Below are 19,683 nucleotides of genomic sequence, written 5' to 3' on the forward strand. Positions count from 1 at the left end.
ACAAGCAAAGGACGCAGGGAGGTATGTGCTGGGGGGTCACGCAAGGGCTAAGTCAGCCAGGTAGGGGGCCATGGGCACAGGCAGTGGGACTGTGCAGTCACTATGTCTCAATCACCAAGCTTGGCTCTGCATGACTAGTCCGAGGCAAGCGCTAATGGTCCCCAATTACAGTTTCTCTGTCCTCCAGAAAGCAGCCAGTGTTGCATGACCCTCCCCAACGACCCCCCCCCCCCCCCCCGCCCCCATCTAATGCATAGCAACTCATGCTAAGAAAGCAAGAAAACACTTGTTTTTTTAAGCATACAGTATATATAATTATATATGTTTTAGTTGATAGATTCTTAAATAAGTGGAGTGAGGGTGGGAATGGAGTGGGGAGGGGAGGGGCCACGTAGGGTCAAAGTGATGTTTCACTACCGAGCCGTACAGCAGGGACATTTTTTTCCAATAGGATGCCTCCTGTGCTCGGGGTTAATGTGCTGTTGGATGGACGGAGATGTGCAGATGAATTCATTTTAGGGCTGAGCAGAGGAGCGTGGAGACAGCAGAAGGACAGAGTCCACTAGAGGAAAGGGTGGGGGGGGGCGAGAGGTAGTTCTCAGGAAAATTGCTATGTGTCGGTCTGTGTTTTAACTTTTAAGTTGAATTCATGTTTTTAGTGAAGGTATATTTTATGGAATTTACGAGCATGCTTAAATGCAGAAAACCGTGCTTCCGCAATAGGACTTACATTGTGAGTTCCACATATCCACTTTTATTTAGACAACACATACATGCATAATAAATGATTTTTAGTTATATTACACCTAAGCCACTCCCATTGTACAAGGAACACATGAAGGGCAAATAGAAAATAGTCCTTAAAAGATTAAACACAAAAATTTAATGAAGTAGTAATAAGAACAATTCCTTACTCATAAGGCCTATAAGTCAGTCGCAAAGTAGGATTACTTATTCATAAATTTAATATTTTCACATTTATGACCTTCTAAATATGTGGTTTAACCATATTAGAGCCCTCTAGATATGAAATAGCACCCCTATAGTCACCTTTATACCCATTATAGTAGACATTATGACTGAAAATAAGCAATTTAAGACCTGAAACCTTTACAGTTGTATTACCCAATATATAGCAAACATACTGTAATAAGAGGGTAAAAAAGGCATATATGATATATACAGTAAATAAGATAATGTAATATAGACTCATACATCTTAGCACTGGGAGAGTTCCTTGTTGTTTCTTGTTTACTTGTGGTTTCTGTTGAGTACTTCCTCTGGTGGCTATTGTCTCATGTAAATCAACGTAACATTACTCATACCTAGGGACCATAGTAGGATACTACATATTTTTGTATATTTGCTTATTCAGCCATCTCTAAATGGTTAAAAATGCTTCATTTAGGTGAACACGTGTCAAATGTGCTTAAATATGCATATTTTTTGATAATAGGCCAAAGTCAACCACATCGTGTCGTCCCTCACACTCTGACTGTTCTCTTTCCTCATACTGTAGCTCCTTGCAAGATGTCACTTGTCGCATCTCTCACCCCCCCCCCCCACCCCCCCGCCCACCCCAAACTGATGCTGACCTGAACTTTGAACATGCGATGATGCTGTAGAGTAAGCTTAAAGAGTGACAGAGACACTTTTCTGGACAATAGCTAACCAACAGAGACAGATGTGGTTATTTATTCTTTCAGCATACCATCTGTGAAACTTTCTGCATGTTCAAAGAAATTCTACAAAAATAGATTCAATAAGGATGGCCGATAATTATCATCAGTTATCAGTTATCGGGTTGATATCAGCATAAAAATGTGATATAGGTTGATATCGGAAGCAGATTTTTTCCAGATCATGAAAACCGATATTAAAAAATGCTGTATACAACACATTCATGTTCATTCCGCCACAGGAGGTATGTCGTGTTACACATATCGGTATCGGCTCATAGCCGGTATCGGAAATTGAGAATTGGACAGTATCGGTTTTCTGCAAAAAAGCAAAAATCGGACATCGCTAATATTAAATGTTAGATGTTAGGGTTTTTTTTAAACTCCAAGTGCATTGAAACATCACCATACGATTGCAAAAATGTCATTCCTACTGATAAATAGATATCAAAAATATATCAACGGAAACGATACATATTCCAGTCAATGCGTCTGTTCAAGTTCACAAAAGTTGGGTGTCTAATAAGCGCTAGGTTAAAAAAAACATCGCTATTGACAGCTGTGGCTGTAGGCAACCTCTCAATGTACTTTTTCATTAACCCCGCAAGATGGCAGTAGCTGCATTTGAAGTATCAGCCAGCATCCAGCAGCTTTATCTACCTCTACATGTGTTTTAAAATGCTGCTACTCAACAATTAGCTCATTATGCTGACTCAGCAGTTTGCACCTTACAACGGATATCAATATCATTATTGGGGTGGGGTGGGGGGGTGGCTGCTGCGGTGGACCGGATTAGAGAGTCGTGTCAGACGGCAGTGAAGTAACAGGAGGTACCTTAAGCAATCACATGGGGACAAGACAGACGTCATGGTTGACTGAGTGTGAAGCGTTTGTCTTTACTCATGAAATAATAGATAACTTTGGCTTCCACATTAGGTGGCATGCGGCCAGGATCTTAATCGTTCCAAAGCTGCCTTAAATCAACACAACCAAAAAGTAAGTAGTTTTCAAGGGGATGAAAGGATTAAAGTCCACGACAAAACATGCTAGCATGCATGCAATACGCATATTCAGTACTCAAAGTTTTATCATCATTACACAAATGTTCACTGCTCCTTTTGGCTTATATTTAGTTGCCGAGTCCCGTCTGATTTGATTGATGGCGGCCATGTTTTTTAACCAATCTTGATCAAATTGTACACAACTTGCCATGAAGTCTGATGCAATATTGCCCTCGAGACACAATATAACACCCATATCGTCACCTATAAAAAGACATGTATTACCAATATAGTAGATATAATCAGAAAATAAGACATTTTAGACATAAGATAACAGACTTTTTCTGGACAGTGTACTTCTTGTGGTGGCCATTACCTCATTCATGTATAATAATAGCGGCTTCAAATGGCTTTAGACTCGTATTACCCAATGTAGTGGACATGGTAAAAGTAAATAAGCCACTTAAGATGTGAATAAAACTCCTGTTGGTGTGTGTCACAGTAAATGTGTTCCCTTGCGGACCTCAGTGGCAGGCAGACAGATGTGTGAAGGACGGGCAGTGAGGTGGGAGGTTCAGAGTTGAGTTTTAGCTTATCGTGGTTTATGGCCCCAACAGTAGCCTTTGGTATTATTATGGCTCACACCAACCATGGGGTGTCCTAATATTTTCACATGACTATCTGCAGCTAAATAATCATGATATATAGATATATATATTCACTGTCTGTGGTACCAGACCTGCCTGGCATGACTTCATGGATCTTGAGTTGTACAATCTCGAATTATCCGGTTGTGTCAGTGTCGAACTCTTGACAATGATCCCATTTATCTGGCTCGCCACGCCAGCATCGATCCACGTATACAGGCAGAAGGAAATGTGCTGATTCCTTGCACACCAGGTTATATATTAACTGTTAACGCCAAAAGAAAGAAAGGAATAAAAAAAAGAGCCGGCCCGGGACAGATAACCTGCTACTGCGTCTGTCAGTGCGGGCAAATAAATTGCTGACAGAAAAAATAATCTTGACACTAAAGGTCGTTGGAGCTACTGTCACATTTTCTTGTTATTGGTGCCTTTATGGCCAAAATAAAAGTCGGAGGCGAGAGACCTTTTACTCGTAAATTTAAGTGTCTTTAAACTCCATGTCTTGACGATAGCTTTGTGACAGCCACTTCAGTTTGTGGAGTTTACGTTTATGACCATTTTAACGTAACACTGATGACTTTACTTACAAACAAAAGCGATCCAATATCGCTTCTTTAAAAATAACTAACTTTGGAAATGAATTTAGAATAATTTGTGTGTAATGGGCTTCTTTGATGCATACTATGTGGAAGATTATGTAATAAATGTACCGGTATATCATTAAAAAATCTCTCTCTCTATATATATAGTCGTGATAATTACAGAAAAGTATAAGAAGAAATTATCAAAACAAAACTAAGAGAGCGTTACAAGAAAAAAAAATACTATTAATAATAATAGAAATAAAATTATTATTATAGTAACTCTATTTTATGATACTGAAGTCAAAATGATAAACTTAAAAAAAAAAAAAAATATTAATATTTATACAAAATAAATAGCATATTTATTAAATAAATTACTAAAATAAATAAATATTTATGTAAATAAAATATATTTATATATATGTTTTAAAATATAAAATATGTTTTTAATATATATATATATATTATGTACATTTTAATAAATATATTTATAAAATATTCATGTAATATATTATATAAATATATAATAATATTTAATATAAATAAATATTTATTCCGATTGGCTGGTGACCCCGCCTCTTGGCCAAAGTGAGCTGGGATAGGCTCCAGCATACCCCCTAGTGAGGATAAGTGGCATAGAAAATAGAAAAAACTTTCAAATGTGTAATATATTCATGTTTTTTTTTTTTTTTTTAGCAATTAGCCCTATTAGAAAGGGATTCAAAGCATTTGAAAGGATAATTGTAGAACTAAGTGAATGCAAATAATTCAAATTCACATCAGCTGATAAAGGACAATATTCATTTATGAAGAAAATGAGAGAAATGGCAATTTCTTCTATCCTCCATCTTTAGTTTCATGTTGTAGGAGGGCATCTTGTTACCAAATCAACACGAGTCAACACGAGGCAGCACACAGAGACATGCAGAAGCAACACAACACTAAAGGCAAATGTGGGGTCCCAAGTGGTTCCATTGCAGTTGACACACTGTGCATGTATTGGGCTTTTGCATCCATCTTTGTGTTGCAGGCCTCGGCAGCTGCCATGTTTGTTCTGCCGCGTTTCAGTCAGAACATTCCAGCTCTCCTGGCCTGCTAACGGCAGGTGTGCGTGTCTGCGCATTAATGAGCTCGCTGTGAACCCGCCGTTTAGTGGCAGAGGAAGCCGAGCAAGTAATGACTTTTGAATTTGGAGAAAGAAAAACACAAGCTGGCGAGAGGGAGGTGGGGTGAGTAGAGGTTGAAACCACCAAATCACACAAAGTGTTGACCCGGGGGGGGGCTTGCTGTTGTCATCCCACATCAGGACCGGTCCCAAAGTCAACCTCTCATCAGCGTACCGAGAAAAAGATTCTCAAAATGTTAGTATAAGTAACTATAACCACAATAATAAGCATATTGTTCAAGTAATACATTGCTGATACTGTATCTTTGTAATACAATATTCTTATTTCATTATTATTCCTATTTTCTATGCATCATCCTCAGCAGTCTTACCAACCCAGTGATGTTTGAGCCAATGGTCACAAGGTGGCGGCAGTGAGTCCAACATATCAGAAAGCGCCACCATCTCCCTTCTGTGAATTTCCATTCCTTCACCTTAAAACAGGCATGTTTGATATTTGACATTTGATATTTAATCATTTTATATTTTCATATACATTTTGTATGCACTTTTTTAAATTTTTCCCATTATTCACAATCATTATGTAAATCATGAACACATATTTCTTTCCCTTTTCTGTGCATTACAACACAAGAAAACAAGTTAATATGAGCTAGCTAACAATGCATGCCAATGGGACACACTTATTTTAATTATGAAGCCATCTAAAAAGAAAACCTCTACAACATTGCATGATTTGATACACAGCACATGCTGTGATCATGCATTAACACGTACACTGATGATAACATGTAATAGTTGCGCTATCCTGCCATATTTTGATGATACTTCTTTCCTAGATGCATTGATACACATACTTATGCTCAACAGCAGCATAAATAAAGCGACAACACTTATGATGTCCGCTCTCATTGGGATGGCTGTGTCTTCCAGCACAAGACCTGTGCTCCAGTCCTCAGATAACACATACTGACGGCAAACTAGCATCTTGTTGAGTCTTTGTAGCAAAATTGAGAGTATCCACTCTTCTATCTGTGAATGATGCTGAGTCGAGTGGTTAGCGAGGCGTCATGTTAGTCCGCCAAATAAATATAATTTTTCATGTTAGCTGCTACAATAATAATAATAATATCACTGTAGATTCGTTAATATACGAGTCAGTTATGCAATTTGATTTCTCCAGTCTAACTGTGGACTGCAAATAGCATCCGGGCTGCACTTTGGATACCCCTTCCTTAAAACAAAAGAGGTGTGTGTCATTGGTGTCACCACAAGTATGCAAAGTGTGCCACTGTCATGGAAATGGTATTAGTGTAACAGTCACTAGTATATAACCAATGGCGCATATCCGTACAGGTAGTTTACTTAAAAATTAGCATAATTTACAGCTCATTTGATCGTATAGGTACCTAATATTGTGTCTGGTATGATGTGTTTTAGGGCAATGAATAATGAGCCGAAGCTGCTCTAGTGTTTAAAGTAGGAAAACAAACACGCCTTACAGTATGAGTAAATGTGAATATTTTTTCATCATGTCGTGCAAGTTGAGTTGTCTTGCTTTTGTCACCTGACGCCATAGAGATGGTGGCTCTCTGCTGTTGCTTCCATCCCTGAGTCAATATTGACCAGCGGCCAGCAGGAGAGAGAGAGTGGCAGCATTTTGAGGTGGGGGGAGGCGGTGTCAGCCAGGCGAGGCCTAATCACTCTTATGCTTGTTTCTACACCTGTAAACGCTCCAAGCCTATATGATGTGCTTGCATTTAGCTTCATATCTGATGTCACCGTGCGATTTTTCTTTTTAAATGCTAATACATTATTTAAGTATACAAATAAATTAACAAACATTTTAAGAGTGTCAGCACTCTTTTTCTGCAACTAAGTATTCATTCACAAGTATTATCAAATGTAGTAGATTGTTGCTACATTGCTAAAATGGCATTTGATTCGGGACTGGAGGTAGCAAAGATGCTGAGGTTCTCATTTTGGGAGTGACCAAGATGGATAGGATTAGGAAGGAGTACATCAGAGGGACATTACATGTTAGAGGCCTTGGAGATAAAGTCAGAGAGGCCAGACTGAGATGGTTGGGACATGTCCAGAGGAGAGATAGTGAATATATTGGTAGAAGGATGCTGCCAGGTAGGAGGCGTAGAGGAAGACCAAAGAGGAGGTTTATGGATGTAGTGAAGGAGGACATGAGGGTAGTTGGTGTGAGAGAGACAGATGCAGAAGACAGGGTTGGATGGAGGAGATTGATTTGCTGTGGCGACCCCTGAAGGGAAAACCCGAAAGAGAAGATTCGGGAGACACCAAGCAGTGCTTATGACTTGTAAGGTCGGGAATATTTGAAGCCATGACTTTGGACTTGACTTGACCTGTCTTGTGCTGGCTTGAGACCTGACTTGGACTTGCACGTCTCTACTTGAGACTTGATTTGAGGTTAAAGACTTGAAAACTAATAATAACACATTGCTTTGACTTGAAAAATTAGTATGTAAAACATTTTTTAACTATTTTAGAAAATGAAAAAAAACATAATGGAAAGCCTCTTCATTCTTGGATTTTTTTTTTTGGTATACGACCCTTGGTCGTGCTATATATATCACTATATTGACACTTACTATGGTACCCATTATGTCACTGTATGGTCATATCACCTCGTACCGAAGTACGAGTACATTATTTAAAAAAAAACAAAAAAACCCTTAAACTGTATAATGGAAAGCAGGAAGTGAACAAATGTAACAGCTACTGATTGTAAAAGTACCAGATGGAGGGGTAGGATTTATTAAGCTTTGCTTCTTCCTACTCCTTTTGGACATGTGGAACTGTGAACTGATTATGGGATGCACTCAATTGTAATCTGATGCATGTTCAAATGAAATAAAACCATTACCATTACCGTTGGTGGAAAAATTTGGACACCCTTGTAGTGAGAAAGAAGGTCATTTTTCAAAATAGTCTACCACACGAGGCCCCAGAGAGCATGTGTCAGTGTCATGACTAACAAAGCTCAAAGCTGCTCTGGTGGGCCACGATTTAACAAAAGAAAAGAAAAGGAAACCCTCAATCCCTGGCCACACACACACACAAACACACAAGCTTTGTAGAGCGCAAACACAGTCGAGAGACTTTCAAGTCTTGGGCCCGATTCCAATCAGCAGAAACCCACACATACACACCTCGCCGTGGTGCGTGTTGACAGAGCGCACACGTTCTGCGGCGTAAAAGAGTGCCAGCCTCGAGGGCCCTCAGTGGCCAAAGATCATCAGCGGGTCATGTTTATGAATTGGGAGGAGCACTTGGCTTCTCCATCACTTTCCTCCTTGTAGCCTCCGAGCCACTATCACAGGGCGGCAAACAAAAAGAGCGTGTGTGTGTGTCTGTGTCATGCAGACACCTTCCTGTCGTCAACCATGAGGGCGTGATGATGAAATCGCATGAGCCTGATTGGGATCAAAGTTGCTGCTCCATCCAGTCAAGGGACACAGTGATGCAATCAGAGCTCTTGTGGGGAAAAAAGTCTGCAGGCTGATGGTTTTATGGCAGATAACACAACATGGACGACCATGATTGCCATAAAAAAGTGCAACAAGGATTTGCATGATTAATTGGGTTTTTGTGTGAGGAGATCTTGAACTTCTTATCTTGCGGACTTTTATGAGTCGTTCTCTCCACGGAAGAATCTGTTCTCTTCACCGGCACTCCCTTGTGTGACTCGCTGTTGCCAAAGCCATCAAAATACAATGAGTCAGCGTGAATGTTGTCTCCACTTCCTGGAGGCAATTAGCAATACTAAAAAAATGATTTGAAAGCCGGTAAGCTGCATTCAAGAGCAAGAAAAAACATCAGTTTGGCCTGTCAAAGGTCCTAATGCAGTGGCGAGCGGTACGTTTGGTACCCGGGTCTTGAGTGGGCTGGGTAGAATGTTGTGGCCAAACACTGTGAAAGCCAATATCAAAAAACAAAATGTTTTAAGACAGTATGGTGGGGTTTCAAACCACTTTAACTGCTAGCAACTTCAAGTTAGTGGCTAATTACCACTGGTGATGGATCGGTGGTAAAGTTGTAAAGTCGCCATTCAGTCAAATTTGACGAGCGTGAATAGAAAAAGGCTCATAGATTAAATATTCACAAAAGATGCCACTTTCTCTTCCTCAGTCGACCATTGGGGGCCCAACATGGCTTGTTCAACAGTTTTGCCCAGATTTGCTCAGTGCTGATATCTAGGGCTAGCGGCGTAGCGGAAGTCCGATTGGCTAAAAAAAAACAAGCCCAGCCCCATTGCTAATAGTGTGTATCTGACAGGGGCCAGCACTCCTGATTCTGAAGGCCTTGGGCAGATTACACCGATATGGCAACACATAGAAACTGAAAAATAAAGCAAAGAAACACTACCAGGTCATCCTGGGGTCGAACCATACAATTCACAAGCCGGACCGTGACAGTTTTATTTATCATTATTATTATTTATTTACCATACAAGGATGAAGAGTCTTGAACCAGTCATGATGTGCTATATATATCACTATATTGACACTTACTATGGTACCCATTATGTCATTGGATGATCATATCACCTCCTACTTCGGTACGAGGTACATTGTTTAAAAACACCCCCCAAAAACCCCCAAAAAAAACCACACACAAAAAACCTTAAACTGTATTATAGAAAGCAGGAAGTGAACAAAAGTAACAGTTACTGATTGTAAAAGTACCAGATGGCGGGGTAGGATTTAATAAGCTTTGCTTCTTCCTACTCCTTTTGGACATGTGGAACTGTGAACTGATTATGGGATGCACTCAATTGTAATCTGATGCATGTTCAAATGAAATAAAACCATTACTATTACCATCAATATAGGCATTTGTTTAATAATTAACATTAATTGAATGAATTATTGAATAAATTTGTATTTAATTCCAAGTTGTGAAGAGGCTTTACAGAAGTAGTGCAGATTGACAATGCGGAGATCATTTGAGAGAACTGGTCTTATCATCTGAAATGATTGGCTGAGATTTCTGCTTATGGTGCTGTTTAATTATACAGTTCATTGATTGATTGAATGATGATTATACTTTTGGGTATGGGGGTGACTAGATTTGCAGTCAATCACCTCCAATCGTAGAGACGTTGCTGAGGGAGTGGGGGGTTATGGAGCAAGAGGAGTGGTGAGGGTAGTTGGTGTCTCGGTCGAGGCAGAGTTCAGGTTGAGGCTAAGGTCCGGCTCAGTGTGCGGAACGCTATACAGCCACTGGTTCCTGAATCTCACGCACACACTATGTTGCCCTTGCCCTTTCAGGTTTCCAAATGTTCCGCTTGGTGCACAACAAAGAATTTAAAGCGATAGGAGAAAAGGTCGTAGGGGGTTGGTTGAGCTCCCTTCTATGTACGTATGTACACTTCTAATGTACTTCTGCACCTTATTATTGCCTATGCACACAATACATAAATATGTCTGTCAGAAAGGTCTGCCTTTACAAAGATAATAAAGCTTAGTGTCCTTGTGGACCAAAGTATTGCAATACTGTACATTACAGTAGTATACCACTGCAAACTACAACCACAATAATCATGCATGCATTGCTAATTTAATACCTCTCTGACACTGTATCAAAACTGAAAACTTTTGCCAGGAATTTGTTAAAGAAGGTAAGAAACATTATTGAATTAAATCTCGCCATAATGTACAGGGAGTCCATCCGTCATTTATGCTACCTCGGTTAATGTCCCTCCCTGTTAGCACGTTTTTCGCTTAACAGCAAACATTTTTGCAAAAAGTTTGTCTTGGCTTGCCTGTTTAGCGTCCAAAATTTCCTCGATTTTTGTCCGTTACCTTTGTATGTTAAATATTTTATATTAAGTGCATATTTTTGACACCCTTTTTGCTAAAAAGAATTGTTATCCGAGACCAACTTGCTTATCTTAAGTAATACATATTCTGACATGTGAAATATATTACTTAAAATAAGTAAAATAAACAATATTTTATCTTCTGTTAGGAGATGTTTTTATTATTATTATTATTATTATTTAATTAATTTAATTATTTTAAGATAATGGGACTGAAAACAGCCAAACTAGTCTATCGTAGAAGCGTAGAAAGTGTGTGGTAATTTAAAAGAAGTCACATTTATAAGCACATTTGACATTGATTTTATATATTTCATCTTGCTTGGACTGTCACATTGTATTTTAGGTAGGTAGGTAGATACTTTATTCATCCCCATGGGGAAATTCGCATTTTTCTCAACCTTGTTATAGTGAAGAAATAATATTTTTAAATGTATTTTGTGAAAAATCATAACATATTCCCAGTTTCCCAACTTTTATTGAGCCAATACACATGTTTTCCGCTAGAAACATGCCATGACTTATTCTGTTGTTCGAATGGCAAAAACAGGGTAATCATGTACCTTCTGCCATCTAGTGGAAGAGCATTTAATTGTCGTAATTTTCAAACCAATTAAGTGAAATACTAATGTTGTGTGCCACAACACAGAGATTGCGAATCACAGCTCTTGGGGCCCCAATGGCGCCTAAGCTTATAGTGACCCTGCAATTTCAGTTTATTAGGATGCTACTTTGTCACCGTCTTTCCTCCTTAAGTGAAGTTTCCATCAAACACATTTTGCCATGAGTTGGTCTGTGTGTGTGTGTGTGTGTGTGTGTGTGTGTGTGTGTGGACAAACAGGTGACAGCCGGCATGCACGTGTAATGGGTAGTTCGTGTCCTGATGCGCGCTCCAGTGCACAGGCCTGCTTTCACAACAGGCAGGATGCTCCGTGTACTGGATCAACTTTTCGACTGCCTTTGTTATTATTTGCCGTTAATGGTTGATGGATTTTTTTTTAAATGGAGACATGAGAACATGTCATAACTGTGTGTGTGTGTCACCCTCACCGATGTGTGTGGCTTCTTATGACCTCCTCGCCTGCTGGTAATGCTTAAAACAGTGAACTTGATAATAATGTATTTATACAAATTTACTGCTTTTGTCATTGTGGCTATTTACATGAAAGACAAAGTCAAGTTGCCTATCTTCTCTGAGCCTGTATTTGCCATGTGATTGACTGGCGACCAGTTTTGCTTTTCACCCAATGTCAGCTGTGGTAGGCTTAGGCCGTGATCCTGAAGAAGATAAGCAGTAGAGGATGGATGGATGGATGAATGGATGGATGGAAAAAGGCGTCAGTGTCATCCTAATATATCATTTTTCAACCATTTAAATTTAAACCGGACGAGTGGTTAGCGCACAGGCCTCACAGCTAGGAGACCCGAGTTCAATTCCACCCTCGGCCATCTCTGTGTGGAGTTTGCATGTTCTCCCCTTGTGTGCATGGGATTTCTACGGGTACCTCCCACATTCCAAAAACATGCTAGGTTAATTAGCGGCTCCAAATTGTCCATAGGTATGAATGTGAGTGTGAATGGTTGTTTGTCTATATGTGCCCTGTGATTGGCTGGCGGCCAGTCCAGGGTGTACCCCGCCTCCCGTCCGAAGACAGCTGGGATAGGCTCCAGCATCTCCCGCGACCGTCTTGAGGATAAGCGGTAGGAAATGAATGAATAAATTCAAACCACCGGCAGCAGAACCCAACATTTAACCCTTTTATGTGGCCCTCAGAGAAACAAATAAAACATAAAGCAGCATTTAAAAAATAACATTATGATTGAACATGAACAATTGAGACTCTTTTGTTTGCCCCTATGAATAATTTCCATTGTATGTGTCAGACGTGCACCGCTAATGTATTTTAACCATGCACACACAACATATTGGCAGGTCTCTTTACAGCAGAGCGAAGGGCAGCTCAGGTGTGCATCTCCAACTTTATACAACAGCAGCAGCAGATAAGAACACATGTAAAAAAGAAAAGATATTGACAAGTCTTTGATGTGAAATAAGAAAATGACCCTGCTATTGAGTCAATGTAGTGCAATAATGAACATTCCTACTGGCCTGAAGTATCCACTCTCCAGGGCTCATATAGTATGTGATGGACTTTCTCTTCTTCTTCAACATCATGGCCCATTTATCTCCACGTGTTTACATGTAAGGTGGCTAATTTAGCAGATAATTCACAACAAAGCGTCAGAGCAGTATTACTAATGATCAACCACATTGATACTACAACCAACAAGCACTTATTTAGCCATTATTTGGATAGGGAAGTAGCTGTTCCTGTTTGTTTACCCATGTAGATGTGCTTGCAAATCGTTTGTAGGAGAATAGTCATGTTAGATTGCAGGCTTGTTGTGTTGCCACAGCAACTGATTCATGTTGTTCTTCTTTTGCAAAGATAAAAATGCAAATTTCCATTTTAATGGACCTTAACCAAAATATTGCCCTGAAGTGCATGTATTTTTTCGTGATGAAAATAACAGAAATTGATTTTTTTTTATATAATTAACTGAAAAAATAGCGCTTGAAGTAGCAATCATCACATCAGACATAAGAAAATATGTGTGTAAAGCTAAGTCTCAGTCATTCTGCATCAAATGCTCAGTGCCCCTATATATAGTGGAACTTAAAAGGTTGACCAAAGTTTTGCAATATAGTATAGTAGTACACCACTGCACACTACAACCACAGTACTCAGCCATGTATTATTAGTTTGATACTTCCCTGAAACTGTTTTTGATACAACATTTGCATTGGATGCCATTACGCTGCTGTACCTAATGAGGTGTATTTAGTGCGCTATACCTAGTCAACTGTTTTAATATCCGTTTAGAATTTGAGGGTGTATTCAACTGCAAGTGGTCAATCTATTGGAGAAATCATGGTGCTTTAAAGACAGAATAGGTGCAAAACACAGTATTTGGGTCATTTTTTTAAGAAGTAAGACGAATGAAAAACATTTTAAAATGAAGAACAAGATTTCTGGTTAAAAAAAATGTCCTGTGGGCTCTAGGCCTGGTTTGATATATAATTATTCATTATTATTTTATATTTTATTTTCTACCGCTTATCCTCACAAGGATACACCCTGGACTGGTGATACATAATTATAATAATATAAATATATGATACTATAGTAATAATATAATAAATACGTATGTAATGTAATCACACACTAAGTGACTATCATTATATTGGCACGTTTGTTCCATAGAACAACGGCATGAATGGATTGAGACCTTTTGTCTCTGTAGCAGAAAACAGACATGTGTAAAGTAGTATAAATTAAATGAGTCATATTTGTTTTCATTATGCGTTTTTCATGTTAAAATATCATCTTGTTTAGTTTTTATAAACCCAATCTTGTGTATCAACTCGTCCTGTGACAGTGACACCCATATTATATACAGGTGCACCTTAATCAATTAGAACATGGTGCAAAAATATTTGATTTCAGGAATTACATTCAGACTGAGAGACCATTTCTTTTTTTTATTAGTTTACAATATTGAACTCACATTATATGAGATGGATTTTGTTTTGTTTAGACATCTCGGTTATTTGTCATATGGAGATTATTCGGAACCAGGCCCTGCCATGTACTGTATGTTGAGGTGGTAGTGGGCCGCACCGTCGCTGCCTCTTTCTTCCAAGTCTTTATGGCACATATACAAGCCGGTCCAAAGTCCATGAAAGTTTTGCTGATAAGCGGAGCCAATAAAAGCGGCAGCAGTGCAGTGTAAACACACCTTGGCCCAGAGAGGGCCTTCTTTGGGCTGGATTTACATAAAGAGCCATCAGCCAGCCCACTCATTACCATCTTTTATATCCCCCAGTACTGGAGCAGCATCATGGCATAGTAGAACTATCCTCCTCCCCTCCACTGGCCTCTAAAACAGGTGTCAGCACTAGTCTGCTCCTCATCACACTGGACCTGCAGAACCCAAACGGAACTTATTCTTTTTTTTTAACTTCCCCCCTACGTCCCCTCCCCCCTTCTAGTTAGGCCTATGCTGTGTTTTTAATGTTCTCCAAAATGGTCTCCAAGCTGACATCCCTGCAGCAGGAGCTCCTCAGCGCCCTGCTGGACTCCGGGGTCACCAGGGAGGTTCTGATCCAAGCCCTGGACGACATGGACCCTCACATCCCGGCAGCCGGCTTCGGGGTCAAACTTGAGAGCTTGCCCCTGTCGCCCTCCCACAAGGGCAGCGGCGCCGAGTGCGACTCGAAGCCCGTCTTTCACACGCTCACCAACGGCCACGGCAAGGCCAAGCTGTCCGGGGACGAGGGCTCCGAGGACGGCGACGACTACGACACGCCGCCCATCCTCAAGGAACTCCAGTCGCTCAACACCGAGGAGGCGGCCGAGCAGAGGGCCGAGGTGGAGCGCATGTTGGCGTGAGTTCGCCCCGCATTTTGCTTTTAATTAAATTACCAATATAATAATCAGATTATATATGTATATTTAAAATATATGTATATTTAAAATAAGACGCATTTATCTCTATTTATTTGGGGTTGTTGGTATATTAATATGTAGGTCACGGGCCTGTACAGTTTCAGACGAATTATTGCTATACTTCATTTATTTGCGCCATTCATTCTAAAGTACAATATATAACATAACGAAATCTAACACTGAAGAGGGTGTGTTTAGGACCAAAATAGCACGACAATAATAATGTCAGTAATCATTTTATTTATTTAAAAAAATACTGTCTGAGAGGTGACGTTGGGGGTGACTCGTCACCGGAAAGAATCCCCACAACTAAACCACGTGTAGTTGAGTTATTATTAATTTTATTCTATAAATCATCAACTGAAAGATACACAGTGTCGTGCGATTAGACTTGAATGGAGATCTGGTTATTCATTGTCAAAAGTTATAAACTAACATCTCCCACTTAAGCAGCACACTTCCATGCGGGCCTCCACATTCTCCAAAACAAACAGACGCGCGGAGAGTCGCTAAAATTTATTTATGGGAGCTTCTCCTGCTTGTTTTATTGTTATTATTTTGGTTCAAAATTGACGAAAATGAGGCCGATGAAGGTGAGACTGTTTGGTGTTGGTTCCATGATTTAACTTTTATTCTTTTTAGTGTCATATGTACTATTCTTTGAAAACGAATACGCGGTGACGTGTCACTCAAACTTTTCTGTAACTTAAGTGATTTTAAATAGCCTTTGTATGTCCTTAAAATTGTAGTGTCATTATTACTATATTGACTGATATTAACAAAAAGTGATGCAATTTCAACATGTCAAACTAAATTTATTACAAATGTGCAAAAAATGTGTGTAAAAGCCTTCATTTTTAAGCACTTTCCTAACAAATACTGCAAAGTCCAAAGTTTTCCAGCACTTGAACTCCCCTGGGGACATATTTGCAATATTTAAGTGGCTACAGCTGTGATAAACAAGACTGTGGCCTTATTTGCCAACAAACAGGCCTCAAACAGGGAAATAACTATTGATCACATGATTCATAGAAGTACAATTGTTTATAATGCATGTTGGTGAAAAGTATATTCAGTACGTTTAAAGTAGTTTTTTTCCACTTTTATCTTGAACTGGTATAGAGAGGATCCATGGCGGGCCGCCCGCATGATCAAAGGTTACATGCAGCAGCACAATATTCCCCAGCGGGAGGTGGTGGACATCACCGGGCTCAACCAGTCGCACCTCTCCCAGCACCTCAACAAGGGTACGCCCATGAAGACGCAGAAGAGAGCGGCCCTCTACACTTGGTATGTGCGCAAGCAGCGGGAGATCCTCAGACGTAAGTTGACTTTTTGCTCATGTTTGCATGTAAAAGGCCCAATTCTGACCTGAAGCCCCAAGCGTCCTTACAGACTGTTACATTTCTCTAATATGGCTTGAATATTACATCCTCCTTGGACTTTTTTTAATATACTTTTATTATAATTTTGGGCTATTACGTTGCAAAAGTCTTGGCCACCATTAGCTTTGTTGACCTTTTGAACTGCAACCATTTTGACTTAGTAGGAGAGAAAGAATAAGTACTGCAAAGCCATTAGGTTTGGATGGGAATCTGAATAAAGGAATTGATTTGGAGTCAATGGAGGTGTCACCCTCAACTATAAGAAATACAACTGTTAAATGAGGTCACAGCTTATCATGCGCTACAGTGACGAAATACTGTTAGCATTGCTATTATTTTCATGACCTTTCTGACTGAGATCAGCGGGCTTGGCAAGCAGCATATTATGCAGTATTGTTGAGATTTTAGATTTAATGCCATTCTGATTCAATGGAACAATTGCTCTCCTTCAAACCAGGAAGTAAGCAACGTACTAGCAACCCTAAATGTCCGCTGAGGCTGAAGAAATCAGCTTATCATGCATTTTTGGAATTTTTTATTTCTGTGATATCTGCAGATTCATTGAAATTCGGTGTCTGATGTGTTCTTACTGAGTTCAGCTGGCTTCATGAGCAGCATATCATGCACTATCGTGACTAAATAATATTTTTGCACATATGCAGATATGATTAAGTTTTGCATCTGTGGATGAGCCCCCAGTTGTGATGCTTTGAGGCATAATCTTTTTAATAACACGGCATCAGCTTGCAATTTATAAAATTGTTTTTTGTAACCTCAACCATTAAAATCACGTGATTCCAACAAATGTAACAGAATATGCTGTATTTGCACATTAAACTCAAGTTCACAGCACATTATTCAACACAGACAGCCTGATTTGAGGGGTTTTTCCCCAAAATTGCATAATGAAGTGCATGATAAGCTGCTTACCTCGGCCTCATTTGTGTTTTTTAGTTAGGTTACTTTTTGTTTTGAAGGAGACATTTTACTTTTGACTTTTGATGTCACGCAAATAAGAGTTTTCAGTTACGACAGAGCATGATATGTCACTTGCCACGCCTGCTGAACTCCGGAATAAGACATTATTTCAACAGTTCTGCAGATATCACAGAAATAAGAGCCTACAGGCCTTTTGCAATGTAGCCTTTATGCTAATTCACACAAATTCAACAAATCCTCGCAAATTATGCACCGCCTTTGACCATTGTTTTCCAATTTCCACAACTTTCTTGCACATCATTGTAATTTTTGCCAATTAAATTTATCCTTGAGTAACGCTGCACGTCAGTGACTTAACCAGTCAAATGTGCCTCTGCGTTGCCATGCACATGTGCAATGATAGCCTCTCTTGTTAAGATGCTTTGCTCAGTCATTTTGTTGTAGACTGAATGAAATTTTGTAGTTAAAAGAGTGACCCTCCCTTCGAACCAGAACAAATAGTGCCAACAGAGTTCTGTGCTCTACTGAGTGACACTCAGGTTATGGTATATGGTTATAATAGCAATCGTAAAACAACACATCTAATGGTGGGCTCAGACTTTTGCACAATTGTTGTTATTGTATTTTCTTAGACTGTTCCTTGACAACACAAACATTGCACAACTCCTTCCATGATTGTAACAAACATGCCTTTTTCTTATTTTTGCAGAGTTCAACCAGGCAGTTCAAGGTTCTGGCAGCAATATGACAGACAAAGGCAATCAGGATCCGGTGTTTTTTTTCCCAGAGTTCAACCCTTCCGGTCAGGGCATGGGTCAGGCCGGCGAAGAGGTCGGTAGCGAGCCCTCCTGCAAAAAAATGAGACGTAACCGTTTCAAATGGGGGCCCGCGTCGCAGCAGATCCTCTACCAGGCCTATGAGAGGCAGAAGAATCCCAGCAAGGAGGAGAGGGAGGCTCTGGTGGAGGAGTGCAACAGGTTGGTGAACTACCAGAGCCTTCTTATGTTAGCCCTCTGTTATGTTTAATAAATATATCTCCATTTCTCTTCCAGAGCCGAATGTCTCCAGAGGGGCGTGTCCCCGTCCAAAGCCCAAGGACTGGGCTCCAATCTGGTCACAGAGGTGCGTGTGTACAATTGGTTCGCCAACCGACGCAAGGAGGAGGCCTTCCGGCAGAAGCTGGCCATGGACGCCTACAGTACACCCACGCACAGCATCAACCCTCTGCTGTCCCACGGCTCGCCGCATCACCCGCAGACCAGCACTTCACCACCAAGTAAGATTATAAATAGCGTGTCGCTTTGTGCACAGCAAAACTGCTACCCAGTCACACTTTGGTGGGTGTTGTATATTCATCTGTGTGAAATGGAAATGCACCAGAAATATAAAGGCTAGCATTGCGCCTTTATTTGTGTGTAAATAGATGCTCCTGTTTCCGTAACATCAGCAGATTTTTCTACTGTCTTCATTTTTTCGAACATTAGAGAAACATACAGTATATAGTACTCTATCTTGATGGAATACTTTTATTTCTCGGACATCTGTAGGTTTGTTGACGTTTTGGGTTGACTGTTTCAGCAAACAGCATATCATACACTAGCTTGACAAAATATTCTTATTACTGTGACATCTAGAGATGGTTTGATGGTTTGCATTTAATGTCTTCTTATTCACTTTACTATACTTCCGTGAGGAAATCAGCAAATCATGAAGTATCATGACTAAATACATTTGTTTTTGTGACATTTGCAGATTTGTTGAATTTTTGGTTCAACTATCTTCTCAGTTGTTTTTCTGGGTTCAGTGAAGCATTCAGCATATCATGCACTATCTTGACAAAATACTCTTTCGTCTGTGACATCTGCAGATTCGTTGAAATGTAGCATTTAAAGCCATCTTTAATACTCATTTTTCTTGAGTTTAGTGAGGCAAGCAGCATACCATGCATTATCGTTAC

General features: G+C 39.8%; 1 protein-coding gene across 7 annotated transcripts in view; it reads left to right on the forward strand.

Annotated features, from left to right (window-relative positions):
- The window catches only part of hnf1ba (HNF1 homeobox Ba), a 37,491-nt gene that overhangs the window by 3,852 nt on the left and 13,956 nt on the right, over positions 1 to 19,683 (forward strand). For 4 of the 7 annotated variants that reach the window (XM_058080409.1, XM_058080411.1, XM_058080412.1 and 1 more), the window contains exons 1-4: positions 14,780 to 15,341; positions 16,525 to 16,724; positions 18,436 to 18,703; positions 18,779 to 19,002. In XM_058080409.1, coding sequence (XP_057936392.1) covers positions 14,968 to 15,341; positions 16,525 to 16,724; positions 18,436 to 18,703; positions 18,779 to 19,002 — 1,066 coding nt within the window. In that variant the 5' untranslated portion in view covers positions 14,780 to 14,967. Of the gene's footprint in view, positions 1 to 13,601; positions 15,342 to 15,474; positions 15,996 to 16,524; positions 16,725 to 18,435; positions 18,704 to 18,778; positions 19,003 to 19,683 lie in introns of those variants that run through there. The other 3 variants (XM_058080410.1, XM_058080406.1, XM_058080413.1) reach the window with 3 other exon arrangements.

This window comes from Doryrhamphus excisus, chromosome 8 (assembly GCF_030265055.1).
Source record: "Doryrhamphus excisus isolate RoL2022-K1 chromosome 8, RoL_Dexc_1.0, whole genome shotgun sequence".
NCBI lineage: Eukaryota > Metazoa > Chordata > Actinopteri > Syngnathiformes > Syngnathidae > Doryrhamphus > Doryrhamphus excisus.